Consider the following 25,451-nt stretch of genomic DNA (forward strand, 5'->3'; position numbering starts at 1 on the left):
TTTGAATCTGTCTCCTCAGGGCATTAGCCCAGGCCTCTGGATTACTGTAATAACAGCAAAATACTGCAGATGCTGGAACTCTGAAACGAGAACAGAAAGTGCTGGAAATACTCAGCAGGTCTGGCAGCATCTGTGGAGAGAGAAACAGAGTTAACGTTTTAGATCTGCGACCCTCATCAGAACTCTGGATTACTAGTCCGGTGACATTGCCACTACACCACCGTCTACCCCGGGTGGAGGTCGGTAATGGTGGAGATAAGTATTCTGTGTGATGGGTGGCAGAAAAGGATGAGGAAATAGAACGTAAAGCAAAACCTAAAGGGAAATTAGAAAGATTAAGAGTGAAATCAGGAGACTGGAGAGAGGAAGAATTAAAAAGAGTAAGATCACCAAAACTTGGACAGTTGATTGAATGATAGATAAGTGAACCCATAAAGCAAAACAAATGTGAAGAGTTAGAAGCATTAATAAATATCAAATGGTATTACGCAGCAGAGGTTTAGGCATCACTGGGAACTTAATGTTCCTGGTTATAACACAGGAGAATTCAAGAGGACAAAAAGGGTGTTGGTTGCAGCAAAAATGAATTTTTATCAGTTTTAGAATGCAAGATTGCATTAAGAACAAATTCATATGGACAAAGTTAAGGAATGGGAGGGAAGTGGCTCAATTTTCAATGTTTATTACAGGCTATTAAACAGTGAAGATGAATGTGAGCAGCAAGAGCAATAAGACAACAATATTGAGTGACTGTAACGATCTCAAGATATACTGGGCTAAAAGTAGTATGTGTGTTAAAAGTGGAGAAACCTTTTTCGAATGCTTAAGATTGCTTCCGAGGTGTTTCTCCTCCAACAAAGAAGGAAGCATTGCTTGATTTAGCGCTGGGAAAAAGTAGAATGATAACATAAGCTCAATGAGAAAATAGGAAAGTATAAAGAACTGGAAAAAGACAAAATTCAGTGAGATAGGAAGGCTCACATTAAGTGGGCAAAAATTTAGTGGGATAACAAATTAAAATGATGTGGATACGAACCAAAAGTATATATTCTTATAAGGGAAAAGTGGGTATATCAATTGATATAAAGATTAACGCTAAGCCGAAACTTGATAAAGCTAGGGCCAACAATGCCAAAGAAAATCACGAGGAACATAGAAAGTGTAGTAGAGAGATGAAAAAAACGTCAGAAGGGCTCAACAGGCATATAAAAAAGGCAAATGGATAAAAAGAAAATAGTAAGGGATTTTATAATTATATTGGAAGTAAACAACCTAAAAAGAGGGCAGACCCCTGAAGTATGAAGGGAGAATCCAGCCGTGTAGGAAGAAGGTACGGCAAAGGTGTATATTGAATAAATATTTTCTGCTGGTGCTAATGAATGATGACAAAGGTGTATGAAGAAGAATATGGAACTTTTTTTTTTAAGACAACAAAAAAAAACTGGATTCTGAAGTACTTAATAGAACTCAAAATAAGTCACCAGACTTTGATGCCATGTACTCTAGCTGTTGAAGGAAGTCAGAAAGGAGTAAACAGAAGCCCTGATCACAATTTTTTTCCCACTCCTTCTTAGATAGACAAATTATTCCAGGAGACTGGAGAGTAATCATTGTAACATCTTTGTTTAAGGGAGGGAGGGAAGAATAAATTGGATAACTACAGACCAGTTGGTCTAATGTCAGTTGTGGGTAAACTTTTATTCATGGAATAATTAAAGGCATGGATTTGTTAATCACAATTTATACTTGATAAATTCAAATGTTTTTTTTTTTGAAGTGACTGATTATGATGATATAGTCTCCTGTCAAATGAACAGACAAAGCTCAGTTGTTGTAGGTGCGTTGGTGGGAAATGAGCCAGATCTTGGACGCATATGTATGGCTGTGCATATTGCATTGAAAGTCAGATGAGGTAAGTAGATAAGTTGTAACAAAAACAAGAAATGCTGGATTCACTCAGCAGGTCTGGCAGCATCTGTGGAAAGAGAAGCAGAGTTAACGTTTCGGGTCAGTGACCCTTCTTCGGAAGGGTAGATAAGTTGTGTTGTGTGCCAGGTGCTCAACAGCCAGATCTTGCAACCTCATAGCCTCAAAATCATTCAAACCAACCTATCAGAAATGACGCACTGTCGCTCATCAGTGGCTGTACCTTCTCAGGTACTGGGATTAATACTGCAAGTTTTTTTTTTAGGGGGCTTTTAGTGCATCTTGAAACCATTTGACCTGTCTACCACTGCTTTGATAGTTAGACTGAAGTTCACAGTGGAAGGTGGCTTGGAAATTCTAAAATCAGATTTGCAAATGATATGTCCAGACCAATGCAACTGGACCTTTTCAACTGTGCCCTCAATTCCAGTTATTTTGCAGCGTTTGAGGAAATCAGTGCTAGGCAGCCCATCCTGCCACTTGTTGACAACGATGCATCACTTCATTCACAAGGCAGGATCATTTTTTTACCAAGGAGATCATCAACAGGGCATGCTGTCCATCAGATACTCAAATGCCATGTACATCCTAAAGCAATGCCGAGAGTAAGAAAACAAAAGACTCTGCCGCTGCTTGTTCGGTTATGTATGTTACTGCTGTGAGGATTAAGCAAATGGGAGTTGAACAAATCATATTATTTAAATCAATTCCTCATCCAAGTACACTACGCAGCCTAAGGGGGTTTCCACAGTAGCAAATTTGAAATTATTTAGCACATCAATGAAAATATAAAGTTCTTTGGGACAAGAGCTTGTTCGATCATATGGTTGTTTCCTTACTTGAGCTATGTTTCCCTAACTGAGTTCAGAAGTTAATTTGTATGCAATTTCCTCTTAATGCTTAGATTTATGTTATTTACTTGCACATTGCAACTTTTATTAGGCATAGTGCCAAATCTATTGAATTATAAAACTTCTTATAATGAACCTTGGCTCAGTGGTAGCATTCTTGCCTCTGAATCAGAAGATTGTGGGTTCCAGTCCCACTCCAGAGACATAAGCGCATCATCTGGGCTGATACCTCAGTCCAGTACTGAGGGAAATTCCATCTTTCAAATAAGATGCTTAAAACAAAGACCTGCCTACCCTCTCAGGTGGACGTAAAAGATCCCGCAGCATGATTCAAAGAAGAGCATAGGTACTGCTTCCTAGTTTTCCAGGCAATATACATCTCTGAACTAACATCACTGAAGCAGATTGGTTGGTCATTAACTCATTGCAGTTTGTGGTACCTTGCTGTGCAAAAATTGGCTGCCACGTTTCCTACTTTACAACAGTGACTACACTTCAAAAGACCTTCATTGGCTGCAATGTGCTTTGAAACGTCCCAAGGTCATGAAAGATGTTATATAAATGCAAGTTCTTTCTTTTTATGCTCTTATTGTCGAATGGTACATTGGAAAAAGAAGATATGTGGTTTGGTTTCTATTACTCTGGGATTTCTATTCCCAGTTTTGGGGGAACAGTTCATTGAGAGACTGTAAGTTATTTTACTACATTTACTTTCAAAAGAATACTTACGTTCAATGAGTTTACTGCATATTTCCTGTCTTTGCTCCTGTTTACGGTTGTACCGAACAAATACACAGAGGGTTCTGGCTGAGGCTCTTTGGACTGGGAGGACATTCTAGATAATAATAATCCCAACCTGAATTTTAGTGTTATCAGAATTAGCATTTCCTTCAAAAATGGTCATGTAACAATCTATTAACATCAAAGATGCTGCACACAAATATGGTAAATTTAACTTGAAATTATGTTTGCTACTGAGGAAGTGAAGAGTTCTTCATGAGTTAAAGAACATAAGCAAAGCATGCAACACGGGACTTGAACAGAATATCTCAATTAACACTTACGTAAGTTTGAAATTAAAAGTTAACAGACAAGTCACTTACTAATGATCTATTATTTAAGCCAATAAACTTATCAGAACACCTGGACATTATTATCGAATATCTGAGATCACAGTGATTCAGTTGTGAGCCAATGATATTTTCTTATGGTGGCCTGACATTTTTAGATATAAATAAAGCAAGTTAAAAATTATAAATAAATATGGCAGACATAAATGGAAGACGACAACAGAAATACATGCTGCTTTCACACTCCAAGTCAGAGAAATAACTGTTCTGAACAGAGCTGAGATGTACACAACAGAAAAATGTGAATATAATTTGATATTTGATTCTAAACTAGATATTTGAAATATATATTGGAGATCTAAATGACATTTGCATGCAAGAAAAATGAATCCATTTGTTAAAATATGGTTACAAATAGGAAGTGATTCCTTAAATTCTATAGTGGATTGGATCTGTATAAACACACAGAACAAAACAGGATAAAGGTGTAAAATGAATACATAACACCTCAGAGATACTACCTTTTAAAGTCAAAATACAGATTTAATTGTCAGAATGGGATAGAAGAATTATCTATTAGTTTCTTATGAATCAAGTTGAAGGCTGTAAGAAAATTTGTAGTGTGCACAAGTTACTACTATGTGTTTTAACTGGATAAGTTTTACACTTGTGTTTGCATTTGCTGTTTTTAAAAAGATAAAAATCATAAATTGTACATTTCTTAGGAATTATCCTTAATATGGAGTTACAAAATAAACTCAAGCAAATTGAAAAAATAATCCTCTTCAACTGGGAGCATTAGTATCTCGAGTGTCACAACTTTCACATTGTTTCAAAATGATGAGAAATTGCACTAGAGATGAATCTTACATTTGTCGTCATTATTCTAAACATTATGGGCAAAAACTTGTAGTATATCTGATCGCTTGATATGACTTGTGGCAGACAAGAAAACGTCAACAACAGCTTCTCATGTATTCTCCATTTTAAAGAGGTGGCAGCTCTCTGTTCAGCCACTGAGAGAGCTGGAATCAGATCAGGAACATGTACCTGGCAACAGAATTTCCAATTAAAATAAGGTCTTGTAAACTGCAATTATCCTTCCACATCTATATGCACACTAATACTTTACAACGCCAAACTTATTAAGAGTGCACAATTAAAATTTCAGCAATTTGATGTCCATACCTTGTCGAACAATAAAATTATTTTGCACAGGACAATGCAGTATTTAATACAAAAGTAACATTTCCATCAATAATTAACATTACTTCTGGAGGCCTGCCTCAAGAATACAATAATTTCAGTCTAGTGCTTAGTTTATACAGTGTCTTGCTAGAATTGTAGTGGTTTTTGGGATCGTATTGGCATTTGTTTCTAGTCAGGGATATTTTTTCACATTGGAGGGAAGCAATTTGCTTTTGATGCAGCAGTGGCTTAACTGAATGACGGTTATTCACTATGATGTCAATAATTGAGTAAGATTTAGGAGGCATACCTAGCTATTAGGGTTAAGTGATGAATCCATTTTTGTCAGAATTTTTTTGTTCAGTAAGTATAAACAGATCATGAAAATGTTACAAAAATTTAATATTTTCAGTATTGCCACGCTCTCTGCTCATCTACAGTAAATAGCAGCAGGGGACAAGTACGAAATTCATCATGTAATCATAAGTTTTCTGTATTACAGACCTTCTCAGACCTTATGTGCAGAAAGGACTGAATTAAATTAATTAAATTGATCAATGAAACTGAAATCGAGATGCAAGAACAAATTTAAATCAATCATTTTCCTGATTACTGTTTAGCATTAAAATACCGACTTACGATCTAGTAAATAAAATACTAGATACATGTCAGACAGGCATTCTGACATTATACTGGTAATATTACTAGACTAGTAATCCAGAGGCCTGTACTAATGCTCTGGCGATATGAGTTCAAATCCCACCAATGCAGATGTGGGAATTTAAAAACAATTAACAAATCTGGAATAAAATGTTAGTCTCATTAATAATGATCATGAAACTACTGGATTGTCACAAAAGCCCATTTGGTTCACTAATGTCCTTCAGGGGACGAAATCTGGCATCCTTACTGGGTCTGGCCTACATGTGACTCCAGACCCAGACCCACAGACTCTTAACTGCTCTCTGAAATGGCACTCAGTTGGATCAAACTGCTGCAGAAAAATCAAATAATAATAAAACCGGACAGACAACCCGGCATTGAACTAGGCATTGGAAACGATAAAGGCACACCCTGCCCAGTCGACCCTTCAAAGTCCTCCTCAATAACATCTGGGGACTTGTGTCAAAATTGGGAGAGCAGTCCCACAAACTAGTCAAGCAACAGCTGGACATAGTCATACTCACCGAATCATACCTTACAGCTAATGTCCCAAACTCCTCCATCGTCATCCCTGGATAAATCCTGTCTCACTAGAGGTGGTGGCACAGTGGTATACAGGCAAGATGGAATGGCCTGGGAGTCCTCAATTTTGTCTCCTGACCCCATGACGTCACATGTCATCAAGTCAAAAACAGGCAAGGAAACCACCTGCTGATTACCACCTACTGCCCTCCCTCAGCTGATGAATCAGTATTCCTCCATATCAAACATCACTTGCAAGAAGCAATGAGGGTAGCAAGGGCACAATGTACTCTGGGTGGGGAGACTGAGCTGGCTGAGTCCTGAAAGACATAGCTTCCAGACTGGCCCTGTGGCAGGTGGAAAGAGAACCAACAAGAAAAACTTATACGACCTTGTTCTCACCAGTCACAGATGCACCTCTCCATAACAGCATTGGTAGGACTGATCACTGTACAGTTCTTGTGGAGATCAAGTTCCGTCTTCACATAGAGAACACTCACCATCATGTTGTGTGGCACTACTTTAGGGGCTGAGGTGGCGTACTGATATTGTCACTGGATCAGAGACCCAGGGCATTGCTCTGGGGACATGGGTTCGAATCCCATCATGGCAGAAGGTGAAATTTGAACTCAATTAATAAATCTGGAATTAAAAGCTAGTCTAATGGTGACCATGAAACCATTGCCGTAAAACCCCATCTGGTTCACTAATGTCCTTTAGGGAAGGAAATCTGCTGTCCTTACCTGGTCTGGCCTTTATGTGACTCCAGACCCACGGCAATGTAGTTTTCTCTTAAATGCCCTCTGAAATGGCCTAGCAAGCCACTCAATTGTATCTAACCGCTACGAAGTCAATAAAAAGGAATGAAACCAGACGGGCCAACCGACATCGACCTAGGCACCGGAAACAACACCACCAAACCCACCCGTCAACCCTGCAAAGTCCAACTTACTAACATCTGGGGCCTTGTGCCAAAGAGAGCTGTCCCACAGACCAGTCAAGCAGCAGCTTGACATAAATCATACCTTACAATGTCCCTGACACCACCATCACCATCGCTGACAGGTGGCAGCACTGTGGTATACAGTTGGGAGGGAGTTGCCCTGGGAGTCCTCAACATCAACTCCGGATCCCATGAGGTCTCATGGCATCAGGTCAAATATGGGCAAGGAAACCTCCTGCTGATTACCACCGACTGCACCAGCCCCACTGCCACCCCGCCCCACCCACACCCTCAGCTGATGAATCAGTACTCCTCCATGTTGAAAACCACTTAGACGAAGCACTGAGGGTGGCAAGGGCACTGAATGTTCCCTGGGTGGGGGACTTCAATGTCCATCACCAAGAGTGGCTCAGTAGCACCACTACTGACCGAGCTGGCTGAGTGTTAAAGGACATAGCTGTCGGACTGGGCTTGCAGCAGGTGTTAAGGGAACCAAGAGGGAAGAACATACTTGACCTCGTCCTCATCAATCGTCCTGCCGCAGATGCATCTGTTCATGACAGCATTGGTAGGAGTGACCACTGCATAGTCCTTGTGGAGACGAAGTCCCATCTTCACATCATGTTGTGTGGCACTACCACTGTGCTAAATGGAATAGATTTCAAACAGATCTAGCAGTGCGAAACTGGGCATTCATGAGGCACTGTGGGCCATTAGCAGCAGAATCGTACTCAACAACAATCTGTAACCTCATGGCCCGGCATATCCCCCACTCTACCATTACCATCAAGCCACAGGATCAACCCTGGTTCAATGAAGAGTGCAGGAAGGCATGCCAGGAGCAGCACCAGACATACCTCAAAATGAGGTGTCAACCTGACCTCATTACAGCCTTGGTTCAAACATGGACAAAAGAGCGAATTTTGGAGGTGTGATGAGAGTGACTGCTCTTGACATCAAGGCAGTATTTGACCAAGTGTGACATCAAAGAGCCCTAGCAAAATGAAAGTCAATGGGAATCGGGGGAAACCTCTCCACTGGTTGGTTGAAGTCCTACCTAGCACAAAGGAAGATGGTTTTGGTCATTGGAGGCCAATCACCACCACCTTCTCAAGGGAAATTAAGGATGGACAATAAATGCTGGCCTCGCCGGCACGTTTACATCCCAAGAATTAATAAAAAAAATTATTGCATTCGTAACTTTCAGCGATCCGTGTAAATCACCTGAAAAGGATCATTAAGATGAGTAATCGGATGACTGCTTGTCAAAATTATTGTTGGAATTTTTCAGTCATCACAGCAGAAAGATTTCAATTACTGTACTTCTAAAGAATCAGAATATATGATAGTTTACCTTATTCTCTGCTCCTACATGGTCTCCTCCCGTAATGACAAATCTTAGAATTTCTGGAAGGTGATCTAGCAGTGCATCCAATACCTAGATATGGCAAAACAACGAATCAAGCTTTTATACGGCATAACTACATCAGAAAGTGCACAAGAATAAATTATGGCAGACTTATAAAAGGCATTATTCTATAATTACAGTAATCAGTGGTGACAGACAAAAAAAGCAGACTGCTCACTGTTAAGAGTAGCGGTCACCATTGTTTAAAAGATTACACTGCACATACAATAATTAGGTGAAGTATTTAATATGGACAGCGATTCATTTAATAACAACCTTCGACTAGAGCCACCATATCTTTCCTTACAAAGTCTAAGATCCATTATGAACCAATTTGCCCTCTTTGGGTGAAAAGTACTTCGACATAAGTTTCCATGAAGAGAGCAAGGGCTGAATTTTAACTTACCTGACCCATCAACAGCAGGCTATTGGTGGGGGAATGGGCAATACAGTGCAAGGAACCCGGAAGTCAGGGTTCCCCATATGCATTCCCATGGTGAGGTAGGGTGGTGGAGTTTGGAAGTCTTGGTGCGAGTTGGGCAGGTCCATTTAGTGAGGGGGCGATGCATGGGTCGGAGGGAAATCGGAAGGATCAAGGGGAAATTGTGGAGGGTTGCCCAGGCAAGCATGCTCCTCACCTGGGCTTAGTTTCCAGCCTTCCCGAGGTTTGAGAAACCCGAGCACCCAGATTTAAGTTCAAAATGGTGAATAAAAATGAGGCACACAGTCTCATTGTATTATTTAATGTGCCAACCAGCCTCCTGGGAGCAGGTAGGTTGCCCACCCCCATTCCAATAAAACTGGAGATGGGAGGGTTGGAAGGTGTTTGGGGTCAGAATTAATATATTTTTTTTTAAAACGCTAATCTCCCACTCGACCCAAACCCACCATGTTTTGGGGTTAGAATTCTCCCAACCCCTCCCAGACTCATTTTATTATGACTTATAGCATAAAGGGAGGAATTGAACTTCCAGAATTAAACATTTATAACAAATAGAATATCTGTTGATTGATCCAATAGTAATAAATCCGAGGATTTAAATAAGGGATGAAAATTATCTGAAAATATTCACCTATATAACTCAATTCCAATGGGCTAACTCAGAGAAGGAAGGCAGGATAGGATACAGGCAGCAGAGTTTCAAATGAGTTGAAGTATATGAGGATGGAAAACTAGCCAGAAGACAATTTGACTATTTGGATCTGCAGGTACCAAAGCCATGCATGAGGGTTTCAGCAGCAGATGGACGGAAAGAGAGGCAAAGGCAAGCGACATTCGAGGTGGAAGTAGATGTCCTTTGTAATTGAGAGGATATGGGATCAGAGCGGCAAATAGGATACCAAGATTGAAAATAGTGGGGTGAGAGGTTGATTTGGGTATTGTTAGCATGGATCAGTGGAAGCTGATCCTATGTCTGTAGATGAGGTCGCCAAGGGGCAGTACTTAGAATAAGAATAGGGGTACAGGATAAATGGAGATGGAGGTGACAGTAGAGGTGGGAAGAGAACCATTGCTGGAGATGCTATAGCTGTGATCGTGCAAGACTGTCAAAGGCTGCAGAGGGGTTGTGGAGAATGAGGAGGAATAATGTACCATAGTATCTTTCTTTACTAGTTATACTTCATGTGCTATACAGCAGAGTCTCACAAGGAGGAGGAAGAACTCATCCATCTAGGATTTAGGACACAGATTAGCACAGCCCTAATAAAAGGTAAACCTTTCAGTTAATTGGTGAAAGTATGCAGATTTATGTAAATAGCTGCACTTAATATCTTGGAGTGATGCTCACCAGAGATTGGTTTGGGTATAACAATTGGATGCTTCTGGCCAAGCATCCCATGTTCCTTCAGAATCTCATTTTGCAGAATAGCAAGAAAGCAAAAAATGACTGACTTGTTATTGTCTTTGCACAACAGTGTGCCCAAGAGTTTGGTCTTATGTGACTGAAAAACCTTGGGATAATAATCCAGTTGACATAGTAACAGAGCATTTGTCTGGCATCTCATTGTAGCATAATGTTTCTCCTGGGATATGTGTGAGTAAGATCGGACAGCAGCACAATTCCTTGAACAAAACAGAACTTAAGTAACCATGTACACTGTCAGATAAACTGATATAGATTTATACTATGGTATGCAGTTCACTGCATTGACTAGGATCACAAAGAGTGCGGTCTTCTAGCAGGTTAACTGACAGTATTACAACAATAGACAGTTCCTCATTAACGACACTCTTGGTGGAGGTCTGCATCCTCAACCCTTTCCTCAGAGGGCAGAGAGAGTTCAAATAAAGCAAAAATGTAAATACAGCTTTCATGACAACTGCAGGATTAGTAATTAGTAGAGGGCTATTCAAGACCAGTCATGTCTAGGTCGCCCCCAACTGCCTCGCCCCTGCCCCCCACCAGTTCTCTGAACCGCTCAGTATACTCTGCAACACCTGTATTTATACAGTGCCTTTAACATAACAAAACATCCCAAGGTGCATTATTAAGCAAAATTTTACAATGAACTACATAAGGAGACATTAGGGCAGGTGACCAAACATTGGTCCAAGAGGTTAGTGTTAAGGAGCGTCTTAAAGGAGGAAAGAGAGGTGGAGGGGTTTCGGGAGGGAATTCCAGAGTTTAGGTCCTTGGCAACTGAAGGCACAGCTGCCAGTAGCGGAGTGATTAAAATCAGGAAGCCTAAGAGGCCAGAATTAGAGGAGTGCAGATATCTTGGAGGGGCGTGGAGCCGGAGTATATTACAGAAATAGGGAGGGGCGAGGCCACGGAAGAATTTGAAAACAAGGATGAGATTTTAAAAATCAAGATGTTGCTTAACTCGGAGCCAGTGTAGTCCAGCAAACACAGGGGTAATGGGTGAACGTGACTTTGCATGAGTAAGGACATGGGCAGCAGAGTTTTGGATAAGCTCAAGTTTATGGGGAGCAGAATGTGGAGGCTGGCCAGTGGGTGCATTGGAATAGTCAAGTATCAAGGTAACAAAGGCATGCATAAGGGTTTCAGCAGCAGATGAGCTGAAACAGTGCCAGAGGGAGATGATGTTAGTGAGGTGGAAGTAGGTGGTATTTGTGGTGGCGCGGAAGCTCCTTTTGAGGTCAAATATGACAATGTTGCAAACAGTCTTGTTCAGCCTCAGACAGTTGTCAGGGAGAGGGATGGAGTCGGTGGCTAGAGAACAGAGTTCGTATCGGGGACCAAAGACAATGGCTTCAGCCTTCCCAGTATTTAATTGGAAGAAATTCCTGCTCATCTGGTACTGGATGTTGAAAAAGCCATCTGATAATTTAGAGACAGGCATAATTTTTTTCATGATACTGGAGAAATTTGTGTGTGCTGAATATTGCTTATTAATAGCTTTTTATTTACTAATAGCTACTTACCTTATCTGAACAGGGGTGTCTCTAAATTGTTTAAATAAATGGTGTTGCATTTGTCAATGTTAAACAGTAGGAAAACAAAGTGATTTTCCAAAGGAATTAAGTCTTCAGTAGCTGGTACCCTTGAGGAAGATATGTAACTTGAACCTAATATAGAGCCCTTAAGAGATTTTTCTAACCTGCACCACCACTTGACTTCTCTGCCAATGTCATTATTGATTAAAAAATATTTAGCATATTTAATTGTTCTTTCCTAAAATCCTTGATAATTGATCAGTACATATGCAGAGAGTCGAAGGGTATTGCTTTCTAAAATGTATGCAATTTGAAGACAGGAAAAAATTGAAGAAAATTCATTCAAAAACTTTTGAGAAACTTCACAAAATATTGAAAAGCAAAAAGGCGGCAACATAGGTTTTTAACATTGTTTGCTTCTCTCAGAACAGCAGGATAACTGGTGTGATTAATTTGATGTTGCCAGCAGATTATTCAAAGTTGATTTATCAATGGGAGGTCTTATGGATTCTATAAAGGAAGAGTGTCAAGCTAATTCCAATTCTCTCAGTTAAATATTTTACCTTACTAGAGTCTTAGGGTCATAATTAAACTAATAACATGACTGTATCACTACCTTAACTTAAAAAAAATCGACAAGGTTATTTGGAACATTACTGGTCCAAGAATATATACCAATTTAATTGAAGTTACAAGAATGCAATGTTCTTGACCAACCTTTGATTATTTATACTAAATGGTATTTGGATAAGTGTGGAGTGAGCTTACAATAGAAAAAAAAAGATACCAATCTCAATGTAATTAATAATTCAGATTTTTAAAAATTTCATATACAAAAAAGTTGCCTTTCAAAAACTAATCATCAATATCTTACCACAAGGATGGTCTACCATGAAGTAGTTACTGTGACTTGAAATGTACCATGGTTCTCTTTCAAAAGCCTTACTTTATCTAAGAAGCAACTTGGAAGTTTAGATAGTATTGGATCAGTTGATCTTGAAATTCGAATAGTGTGGAGATAATTATTTCTGGGGGTGGGGGTACTCTAGAAATATGTGTATGAAAAGTTTGGAACCCAAACAAAATTCGCTACTATGAAGATTTGTAGGATCACAGCATGGTGACAATTTGAGTGTATCTGATGTGAATGTCCAGAATTTTACATTTTAAATTTTTTGAACATTTTGAAGGATTTTATTTGCTTGAGATTTAGTTTGAAATCAAGACCCAGGCTAAAATGTAGATACAGCTATTCTGCATAATAATGCACATCACTTTCAAAAGCAAAAGTAAAAAAGCAATGATTGAGATTTTCTTCTGAACTGAACCCCTCGAGCTTTATTAATTTGACGCTTTGCATAGTAATCAGCCAGATGCACATTTCGGACCATACTACAGTCTTCTGCATTACAGACCATAGACAGAAAAATAGACTTATTAAAAGGTATGATAATTTCCTGTGTAATTGTGTGTGACTTCAGATGGGGAAGTTTAGCAATGCAGCAAATCAAGCTTTTCAATATCACTTTTAACATTTATACAGTCATGTTGAAGTATCATCCTAACTCTTGTAAAGATTCAATGTCCAATATCACTCCAGTCAAGACCTTTTTTGTTTTTGTATGTTATATACCATAGCAAGAATGAACACCCAGAGGCAACAGGATAGATTTCTTATAGTTTTACTCAGGTGATTACTATGAGCATAGAAAGACCGAGAGAAATTGTAATGGGATGGAAATGGACAAGTCATAAATTTTTCCATAGCCTAGCTGGTTCAACAGGTTTAGCAAGCTAAGGTTAACTTTGCTCTTCCATATCTATTATACAAGGTGATAACACTCTCTGGAAATAAGTTCCACAGCAGGAGAGGCTTGTTGCGACATTTCACTGCTGTAATTCCATAAAATAAAATTATGTTAATGCAGAATGTTAATGCACAGAATCCCTCATGTTCCTAGTATAATAATGTCTCAAGTGCTAATAACTCTTGTGCTGCGATTTTGCCCATGATTTGTATCGGGAGCCCAGCACCAAGTAGGTCAGCCTCATCCAGTCTAGTATTCTGTATCACTTTGGATTGTGCGAGAAGGGGGTTTTCCCTGGAGGCTAGTAAATACAGCTAAAAATGTTGTCAACAATGACCGTGCTGTCAGTGACAAATACAATAAGCTCCTTTGAGAATTCCCACTTTAAGAAAACTATATTTCCATGGTTGTTTCAGTGTGGTTATCCAAAGAGCTCCTAGAATAAAATCTCCCAAAATAATTGTTATTCCTGCTCATCTAACTTGACAGCAGATTTCCTCTTCTATTTCTTCCTGCAATTTGAAGGTTTTCAATACAACTCTAGTAACATGACAAGCCTGTTTTTTTTTTAAATTGAGCTCCAATCATATCTATCTGCACCTCTTATCAACATCAACCCCCCCTACAGCATCTATTCCCTCTTTTACCAATATTCCACTCTGTCTCTTTTCTGTCCTTTCTATATATATCATATTGCAACATGTTTAATTTCTGTTCTTGGCCCCTTCCAGCCAGGTTTCTATCAATGCTGTTCGATCTTCCTGTAAAATTGCTGTTTCCAGCTTACCTAATTTGTTTTCCCAACCCTGTGCATTGCAATGCACACATTTTATTCTCTGCCTGTTTTTCTTTCAAAGCAATACTTCTTTTCCAGCTTTGCTACTGAACATGCCTTTATGACGAGCACAATTTGTTTGTTCCAGTAGTCAAATCTGAACACCGAGTTGATTTGTAGCCGATGCTGTGCAACCCAGAGGCTCTCTTCACTCTCCTCGATATCCTTCTGCCAACTGCCAGAGCTGATACATGACATTGATTGGTTAATGCATGGAAAGCTCATGTTCAATTCTCCATCTGTTCCGTGACTGTGCTGACCTAAAGGCTCTGTTGCACCAGAGAAAAAAAAAATTTGGACTTGGATATCACAAGACCACCTTCCAGCATTTAAGTCTGTCATGTCTACATTACAATAGTAAGTATAATTCTGAGGTACTTCATTGGTTGCAAGGCACTTTGGGATGTCCAGCGGTGTGAAAGGGGCTATATAAATGCAAGTCCTTTCTTTATTCCTAAATCCCTGTGCTGAATCTGGTGCAGGCTTTGAATTACACAATACAAATAAGTGAAAGTTGCTAACTAGGAAAGATCATAGTACCAAACACAAAGTTTAATCCATGAGATTGCACAGGTTCATGACTATAGGAGAGAGGCAAATGGATTTGCCAATGAAGATAGGCCACAAATCAAAAATGGGGTTTGTAGCAAAGGTAGAAGAAAATTGTAAATTAGAAGTGGGGGAAAAACTGATAAACTTTAAAGACTTTTTAAATCGAAGCCAAAAAACCTGCAAAATGGGAAAGAATTAACCAAATCCTTAAGTAAAACTGATATTATTTACCTTACCTCTAATGATTCATCTTGTAAAAGCGCAATCAGTTCTTTGTGAACTATGTGAACACTGGAACCTAGCAGCTTAATGACCTACAAGTGTAAAATGCACAAAACATTATACATTGACCCATGTGAATAACATTACACTCTATTAAGGAATGAACTGATTACCTGAAAAATGAATTCGTTCTTTGAGAACTACAGCAAAAAATTTGCATCAAAATAAAAAAACAAGGCATTCTAATTGTCGAACTCATAAGGAATGCTAAGAATGAAGAAGTGTTCCACAGAGTTTTCGATTTCTCCAATTCTACTTCAAGTATTCAATGATAGAAAATTAAATGATATAAGTTATATAACAGAATAGACAAGTATTTCTAAAACCAAAGGAACCTTCTAGTAATTGATTTTGGTGATTTACCAAAAATTACATGCTGATCTTGCCCCACCCAATCTCTGAAACCTTCAGCCCAACAAACCTCATTCTTCCAAATCTTGCCTATTGTACATCCTGAAATCCTTTCACCCCACCAATGGTGCTGTACCTTCAGTCATCTAGGTGCCAAGCTCTGAAATTCCCTCCCTACACTTCCCTGTCTTTCCACCTCCCTCTTTTTTTTGGGTTTTCCTCTCTCCTTATTGAATGTGTTGACCTTTTGCTGACATCCAGTCACCCTCTGGCACCTTGCCCAAACAGCCAATATTCATACGTAAATCACAACTGAGAGTGTTGTAGGCTCTGCTGTGTACAGCATCACAAGTAAACTTGATCCTTACATAAATGCATGCGCACGCATACAAACCTCCTGCAGGTATGAACTGGATAGACTGGGGATCATGCATTGGACTTTTCTTGTCTGAGTGTGTCAAAGGCTTGCTGGTTAAAATCACTGAACTATCAAAGGGCCATCAGAGGTAAATTGGATAGTTTTATAATACTTAAATGTAACAGAAATAGCTTGGGACATTCATTTTAACCAACCTTTTTATAACTATTACTTTCATTTCCTTTTGACACAAATAAAGTTTGTGTAGGATGATCTTATGGTACTATATTGTCCGAGTGCTGTTACTATGAAATGAAGATAGTAGACTTTGGGTCAAAGTAACAGGAGTCTTATCTCTAATGTGTATCTACATGAACACTGAGCAACAAGAGGTTCAGACTCATGACATCACATCCTGTGATGATACTTAAGGTCTACATACATAATCTGCCCAGCAACAGCTTATGTGCATTATAATACATCTCCCCCTAAGTCTCTGACTTCATTCATCAGGTCTGTAACGCTGTGGGGTTCTCACGATTCTACCATAGCGTATTCTTATTTCATTTGTTTGGGGTATTGAATCTTTCAGTTCTTCTTCCTCACTTTCCTGTGAGTGAGCGGAATTATTGGATGGCTCAGGTTCTCTGTTTTCACTGTCGGCTGGGTGATCTGTTGTTTGGTTGCATCACCGGTTCATCAGCTCTCTCTGGTAGCTGTTTTTTTTTATCTTTAATCATCTCTTCTGGACGGCACCAACCCGTTGCGAGATGGAGGCAAACCATAACTGTCCCTTTCATGTGAAGGTGATCCTCTTGAGTCACTTCCTCTTTCCCCCATTCCTCCACTTCGTGTGGAGCCGCGAAGGAAGGGGCCTTTTAGGAGGTGGTACACTCCTCTGAAGGTTTTCTTTCTTTTCTTTCTCCTAATTCACTCACCATGCCCACCTTTTTGGGGGGTCCTCTCATTCCTCCTCGAATCCTCCTAGGAGGACCATGGCTTCTTGGGGGTGGAGATAGTCTACGTCGACTACTATTTTCAAATGCTCGTCTCGTAGCTTGCTTTACTTTAATGGATTTTGCATCCAAAGACACCCATTCAGATCCCAGGCTGCGTCCCTAGCATCTCCTGGACTTTTGAAAGTAACAAAAGCAAAAGCCCTGGTCTCATTTGTTTTATGATCTTTCGCCAGCGGGGCTTCTACTATTCTTCCATATTTGCCAAACACTGCTTCAAGCGTCTTTTCAGTTGTTTCAGTATTCAGACCACAAATGAAGAGTTTTTCGGGACGATCTGCTTCCACCCTGTGCAAGATCTGTAAGGCTAAGCAAGCTTTCTTACTGAGTAGCAAACAGGGCTGGTTTCTAATAACATATAGGGTTTCTGGAACAGTGTTGTTTCTGTGTGTTAGGGTTGTCAGTATTTCTCCTACAACGTTCAATGGAATCCCTCCTGGCCCGTACAATTTTTTGTTGGTTTTCTTATGTCTTTCCTTCCTCAGCCAAGACGTTTAGTCAGACAAGATAGAAACTGCTGCTCCTGTATCTAACTTGAAATTGGTTTTATTTTCCCCCACGAAGATTTCTGCTTCCCAGCAATCTTCATTTTTCTCTTGCACTTCCAAGGAAAGGAGCATTGGTTGTTAGAAATAAAGGAAGAACTTCTATCCTTTTACTGGACTGCAGCGTTTGTTATCTGCTGCGACACACCTGCTGAAAGTGCCCCTTTTCTTGCACCAGAAACATTCAGTTGCCCGGGCTGGGTAATTTTCCCGCCAGTGCCGCTCTTGGACAGAACTACTGCAATTCAGTGTTGCTGCCTGTAGGTGTCTTTCCTGCCTCATGGGCTTTCTGGCGCCATTATTCTTTGTCTTCTTTATGGACTCAACTGATTCCAGAATTTGAGAGGCTGGACTACCCCGATCCCCCCGACTTCATAGTCGATTATACTTTCGGACCTCTGCCTGCCTGCTCAGTAGAATGGCTTTTTTCAAAGTAAAATCCTCTTTCGACTGAAGCTGGTCTGACACTGCTTCGTCTATGACCCCGCCTACTACTCTGTCCGCAGACTCCTGTAGTCATAATCCTCAGCTACTTTATACAGATCATTAATAACTGAATCAATACTTACACCAACCTTTAGGGTGCGTTTGTTGAACTTAGCCCTTTCCACAATTATATTCTTTCTGATCTGAAAGTATCCCTCCAATGCTTTAATTACTTCATCAGAAGGAGTTTCTTTTTCATCGATCCCAGGGTAGTCAGTATGTCATCTGCACTGTCTCCCATGGTGTTCAGCAAAACACTGACCTGCTATCTGTCCGGTCGTGCCATTAAACTTGATGCGGAATGCTACCTGTCGAATCTTCAAATCCATCTCGATCATGCTTTGGCCTGGTTGAGCCCTGCCGCTCGCTTGAAGGGCATTGACTTTTCCAAGTTTCTTTGATATTTTCGATCTCTTCTGCTTTCTAAGCTATGAAAGTTGTTTTTACCACTGCCATCATGTACTATGTTGTCAGTGTGCTGTTAAATGAGGATAGTGGATTTTGGGCCAAAGTAACAGGAGTTTATTTACGGGGGTCTTATCTCTAAGGTATCTAAGCGAACACTGAGCAACATGAGGTTCAGACTCATGACATCACATCCTGTGACAATGCTCAAGGTCTATATACATAATCTACCCGGCAACAACTTATGTACATTATACTGCACTATGACAATATAGACATTGTATGTATTAAAGTATATTACACAAAATTGATTTTTGTTTTTATTCATTCAGGGATGCGGGTGTCGCAGGCAAGGCCAGCATTTATTGCCCATCCCTAACTGCCCTAGAGAAGGTGGTGGTAAACTATCTTCTTGAACTGCTGCAGTCCCAGTGTTGAAGATATTCCCACAGTGCTTAGGTAAGGGAGTTCCATGATTTTGACCCAAGGACGACGAAGGATGGCAATATATGTCCGAGAGAGCATGGTGTGTGAATTGGAAGAGAACTTGGCATTCCCATGCATCTGCTAACATTGTCCTTCTAGGTGGTAGAGGTCGTGGGTTTTGGAAGTGCTGTTGAAGAAGCCTTGGTGGCTTTCTGCAGTGTATCTTGTCGACGGTACACACTGCAGCCACATTGCTCCAGTGATAGAGGAAGTGAACATTTAAGGTGGCAGATTAGGTGCCAATCAAGTGGGCTGCTTTGTCCTGAATGGTGTTGAGCTTCTTGAGTGCTGTTGGAATTACACACAAATAAGTTGAATCAGGAGGTGAGTCACTCGCCACAGAATATCCAGGCTCTGACCTGCTCTCGTAGCTACAGCTTTTATTTGACTGGTCCAGCTAATTTTTGTGTCAATGCTGACCCTCAGGTTGTTGATGGTGCTGGACTCCGCAATGGCAATGTTGTTGAATGTCAAGGGTGAGGTAGTTAGACTTTCCTTCATTGGAGATGGTCATTGCCTGGCAGTTGTGCGGTACAAATGTTATTTGCCACTTTTCAGCCCAGGCGTGAATGTTGGTCCAGATCTTGCTGCATGCAGGTATGGACTGCTTCATTACCTGAGGAATTGCAAATGGAACAGAATGCTGTGCAATCATCAGCAAATGTCCCCACTTGACCTCATGATGGAGGCAAGGTCAAGATCAAGCAAATGATGATGGTGAGGCCTGTCACTGCCCCGAGAAACTCCTCCAGCGACGTCCTGGGGCTGAAATGATCAGCCCCCAACAACCACTACCACTTCTTTTGTGCTAGATATGACTCCAGCCACTGGAGTTTTCCCCGATTCCTATTCAATTTTACTCAGCTCCTTGATGCCACACTCAGGCAAATGCTGCCTTCCTGTCAAGGGCAGCATTTCACCTCTGGAATCAGTTCTTTTGTTTTACATTTGGAACAAGGTTGTAATGAGATCTGGAGCCCAGTCATCCTGACAGACCCCAAGTTAGGCAGTGAGCAGGTTATTGGTGAGTAAGTGCCGCTTCACAGACCTTCCATCACTTCGGGGATGATTGAAAAGTAGGCTAGTGGGAGGGTAATTGACCAGACTGAATTTATACTGCCTTTTTGTGGACAGGACATACCTTAGCAATTTTCCACTTTGTCAGGTAAATGCCAGTGTTGCAGCAGGATTGGAACAATTTGGTTAGAGGTACGGCTAGCTCTGGAGCACAAATCTTCAGCACTATCACTGGGATGTTGTAGGGGTCAATAGTCTTTGCCGTTTGAAGTACGCTCAGCTATTCCTTGATATCACATGGAGTGAATCAAATTGGCTGAAGTCTGGCATCTGTAATGGTGGGGATCTCAGGACAACACTGGGCACACTGCCTCAACATACGACAAAGATGTTTAGCTTTTTGCTTTTCAGCTGTTTTAGTATTCTGAGATCCAGAATGAAAGTCACCCGAATTCGGACAATAAATCAGCAATATAACTTGAGGTTGAAAAGGGAACTTTACGGGTGTGCTACGTTCCAGTGTCCTCCTGCCAACAAGACTTGCTTGAGGATAAATTCCATGCTGAAAGTGAGGAGCTGCTGTGATTCACCTTTCAACCAACTATCACACACTGATGAAGGAAGGACTCATGCAGTCAATCAGGAGCTGACATGCTCCCCAAAAGATGGCAGGATTCTCATTGAAAAGGAGATAGGGGTGCTGATTAAGGCGGCATTATGGAACATTCAAATCTCCTGACTTCCCACATGGCCAGTTTGCCCCTGCAGCCAATCCACAATAACACTACTAGTTCTGCATCAGTCAAATTTGCTGCATCTTTGCTGCCAGGCATATGCTATAATTATCTTGAGATTTCCAGTATCACGTCACCGTACTCTGCTCCATGTCTCTAAGCAACAATATTTTTGATGCCTAAAGCATTAGCTGAGACTGAATGCTTCATTTTTTCTTTTGATTCCGAACTGCTCCCTGGCCTTGCAAACTTCAAGAGGTAACTACTTTATTTTCGGAACAATTACCTTCATCCATTCAAGTAGGAAGTAATTAGTATTGCATTGTGTGTTGTAGGCTTAGGTGAAGCAAGCATTGTTAGTCTATCCAATTTGAGAAAGTTGTTTTGCAGCAAGTACAAAGGAGTTTGATACTATTCACAACACAATCTGGAATGTCGCTTGCCAAGAAGTTGGGGGTTGCCAGCTTGTGCCATATCCAGAGAAAATTAAAAGTTACAGTCATTTAGATAACAATAGATAGAGCAGTGAAGCATACCGCTATAACTGACCAAAACAAAAACACAGAACTAAACAGGTGATGCACTCACTTGGCTGGGTTTATTCTGAAAGCATTATTATGGGTGAGAAAGTAAAAGGAGATATGACAACTTTTGAGAACATTCCAACAATTTTATTCCGTGTTATCTGTTTTTAAACACTTCTGAAGAAACTGGTGTATGACTCTAAGGGCACCCCTTATAGGCTGCCCAAAGGGTCATTTTTCATGTTTGCGAAGTTGATGAGCATAGCAGGCTATTCGAACACCAGGGTCATCCTCGCTAAGCCTGATGCTATCCTTTCTCAACATTCATCACGCGGGCAAACACAGAGCCATAGTGATCACATTCTCACTTCAGTAAGAGTAATAAGCTTGATTTTACAGAATGCTTTTGGTGTCACTTCATATGCTGTCCTATTGTACCACCACACTGAACTATGAAGAGTCACTGGAAAACACTTACTTCATGGAAGCCAGTGGCAACAGTACGTCGGACAAGAGTTTCAGGATCATGACAGAGGGTTGAAAAAGTGGGATACAGTTCAGAGTAGAAACATTTAGGATCCACAAAAAGTATCATGGCCTGTGTGGAGGGAAAGGCAAAATTAAGCCAAGCAAGAATGAATATAACAACAAGTTAAAAATTCATTTGGCACTGAACTTAGCAAATGTACAAACCGTAAAGGCTGGAATATTTTACAACATAATAACAAATTCAGAAATTCAGATATAAATTGAAGGAATGAAGCCTGTACAATAAGTTATACTTAAATCCCTGAATGGCCTCAATCCACCCTATCTCTGCAACCTCCTCATCCTAAAACACCATTCCCAAAATCTTTATATATCCCATTAGGCTTTTTTGTGCATCTCCCCCTTCCTTTGCCCAGGCATTGGCAGTTGTGCCTTCAGCTGCCTTGGCACACACTGGAATTCCCTCCCTAAACCCCTGCCTAACCACTTTCATCTCCTCCAGCAAGACGCTCATTATAGTCAACCTCTTTGACCAAACTTTGGCTCACCTTTCCCAATATGTCCTCCTTTGATTCATTTTTGTCTAATTAGACCTTTGTGAAGCAGTTTGCCACATTTTTCACTTTAAAGTTGCTATATAAATGCAAGTTGTTGTTGTACATGGAAAGTCACAACCAAATGCAGTATTCCAGTGAAGTAGGCTTAAAAGGAAGAGGCATAATTGCTCAGGGTGCATTTCAGAATTAAGTCCTATATTCTGCCCTTTTATGTCATATTTGATATTTAATTATTATACATCTTATGCCGTACACATTCCATCTACAAAACTTTAATTCCCATCAACTTTTCCCATTTATTAATTCTAATTCCCAAATTTATAATGAAAAGCTGCCTATCTAAATTGTAGATAACCCCCCCCCCCCTGCATTTTAGCACTGGGGGCCACCTTGCATTTCCATAACCAATCCACTGGTTAGCTGCACAGCATTAAATTGATGATTTTTCTACATTGAGTTAACTATGAGGGACAGCTTTAAGTCATTGTGGAGGTTTAATAATGTTAGGGCTAAGTCATAGCTCCTGTACAATGCAGCTGGATTTAAGGTTATTTACACTCTGGCCTCCTTCCCCCACCCCTATTAACTGAATTTGCCAGGGCCTCCACTCACCTGCTGACTACATTAGGTAGGCCATGATCACAGCAGTCTCATTGTCCACCCCCTGCTAGACTTTGAGAAATTGCCAACCTATTCTGAATCAGAACTGTTCCATGCCCTCATCATGATGCAGCCTACTGCCTGCTCCAGGTAGCCAACTGGTTGGCTACAGCCATAATCTGGACTCCCTCATTCCTCCTTCACAAAAAATGCAAATTAAAATAAGAAGCTAATTATTTACAAAGGTTCGAAATAAATGTTAAATTAAAAACTCATATTAAAAGCTCTTGCTAATCTTCCTAAAACAGTTCTCCTCCCTCTGTCCCTTTCCCCATCCTTTCTTTTATAGCTTCTGCATCCAGTTTCCTCACTGCCCTTCTTGCCTCTCCCATCCCTTCACCCACATCCCTTTCTCTGGTTCCCTCCTTTTTCTTAAGGGGCAGGGAAGAAACAAAGAAGAGTAGATGGGAAAGGTACTTCTAAGAGCCATATCTTCCCCATAAACTCTACCCAAAATGCAGCTTCCAGATGCTGGTGGCAGCTTTCCCCAACTTGCCACACTAGCCACTACTTCAGCTATAAGGAAAGAAAATGAGACACTAAAGAGGACAACAAGGAATGAAGAAAAAAATAATTTTGGTAGAAAAGGGACAAGAGATGAGAGAGAGAAGCAGGAGAGGACAGAAAGGAACAGCAACAAAGACCATGGAGACAGGTAAAGGAGACCACATTCCCCATGTACAAATGAAGAATAGCTATAACACTGGAGTTATTACACCGTCTGTACATTGTGACAGACTGAGTAATACAGCACAAAACAAATCTACAGGTTAAAGTTAGCATTCTATAATCAGCACTTACTGGCAAGTTGTAGGCACAATTCTGTCTGACAGACACATATTTTGCATCCACATCTGCTGCATAGAATTGAGTTGTGTGCTCGCTTTGACCATTTTCATGTTGTAGGCCTAATGTACTAAATTTCTTGTAGAAATCCAAAAACCACAAATGTTGTTCATCGGTTAAATTCCCTAAATGGGAAAGAAGGTAATGATTGAAAATAGTGTCACTTACTACTAGGTAATGGGCGCTGCTAATGGGATCTACAAACCTGGTCCTAATCTGTCCAGATTAGATTTAGCCTTCCTCCATAACACTATGTTCGACTATTCAAATATTTTTCCATGACTGTCACTCTCTACCTCAATCCCTACACATACTAATTTTCTATCTCCAAATGCTCATTCTGCCACTCATTTTGCTTCTCCTCCCAAATGCATATACTTAGGATTTCTTTCTACTCTTCAACACACACCATTTTATGCTTCATCAAATCACTCTTGCCTTCTTTCCCATCCTCTAGACAACTTCTATTCCCATAGTCTCTCTATTTCACACATACACCTCCCCCTAATTTCTCTATGTCACAGAGTGCACAAGAGTAGGGATCTTGGGTATCAAGTACATTGCATTCATTATCCACTCGCATACAGGATCTATCTCGGCCCAACCTATCCTAACTCAACCTAATCCTCTCCCTACACTGCATGGCAGATTCAGGTCCTCTCAGAAGCTCCATCCATTCTCTGTCCATGTGAACCCTTTCCATAATTGCTTCAATTCCTGTGCACTGCTCACATGAAGCAATACTGAGGAGGACCTTTCCAGGTAACTCTGATCCAAAGTAATCGAGTGCATTGCCTTCACTGCCATAGAGGATCGCCGTCCTACAAACGTGAAGGCACTAGATAATAAATATTTAAATAAAGAGGTCCAAACAAGATCCGTTTTGATTGAGATGAGGCAGATCAGTAATATCATTAAGTTTATTATGGATCACCGACAATGGAAACAAAGCTGAGCATGAAGTTCATAAACCAATTAGACAGGCACATATTGACAATATTTGAATTATCCAAAAATGTGGATAGGAACTAGCTTGCAGTGAGAGAGATTTGTTTCAGTCAATATGTTAGAATTCCAACAGGAAGGAAGCCATACTTGACATGGTCCACTTCATTACCCAGAATTAAGTTAGTGACTTGAAAGTGGGAAGTAGTGACCACAATATAATTTGGTTTAATGCAAGAATAGGAAAGAAAAAAATATATAAGTTTTGAAGCTTTATTCCAAAAATGCAAATTGAGATAAAAAGTCACATTAAAAGAGGCAATAATTGACAGACACAGATATCAGAAAAGAGAAATACTTAAAAGGGTTTACAAAAATTCAAGTATATTCTAATAAGGGAAAAAAAAGTGATGTGAATGCTGAGGCCCAATGTATAAATAGGGAAATTAGATCAAATTTGAAATTAAAAATAGAAGCACTTAGCACTTACAGGGAGGTAATGAAATACCTAGGACAAATACAAAAAACGGAAATCTACAAAAGGACAAAGACAGGTTGGAGGAATGGGCGGTTTAGTGACAGAT

At 40.3% G+C, this 25,451-nt stretch overlaps 1 protein-coding gene across 6 annotated transcripts in view; it reads right to left on the reverse strand.

Annotated features, from left to right (window-relative positions):
* Window positions 1–25,451, reverse strand: part of ppp4r4 (protein phosphatase 4, regulatory subunit 4) — a 178,481-nt gene that overhangs the window by 34,724 nt on the left and 118,306 nt on the right. For all 6 annotated transcript variants that reach the window (XM_068038738.1, XM_068038739.1, XM_068038737.1 and 3 more), the window contains 6 exons: window positions 23,878–24,047; window positions 21,849–21,968; window positions 15,403–15,480; window positions 8,518–8,601; window positions 4,718–4,897; window positions 3,507–3,612 (listed from right to left, as the gene is read on the reverse strand). In XM_068038738.1, coding sequence (XP_067894839.1) covers window positions 3,507–3,612; window positions 4,718–4,897; window positions 8,518–8,601; window positions 15,403–15,480; window positions 21,849–21,968; window positions 23,878–24,047 — 738 coding nt within the window. The remainder of the gene's footprint in view (window positions 1–3,506; window positions 3,613–4,717; window positions 4,898–8,517; window positions 8,602–15,402; window positions 15,481–21,848; window positions 21,969–23,877; window positions 24,048–25,451) is intronic.

The sequence above is a fragment of the Heterodontus francisci genome, chromosome 9 (assembly GCF_036365525.1).
Source record: "Heterodontus francisci isolate sHetFra1 chromosome 9, sHetFra1.hap1, whole genome shotgun sequence".
NCBI lineage: Eukaryota > Metazoa > Chordata > Chondrichthyes > Heterodontiformes > Heterodontidae > Heterodontus > Heterodontus francisci.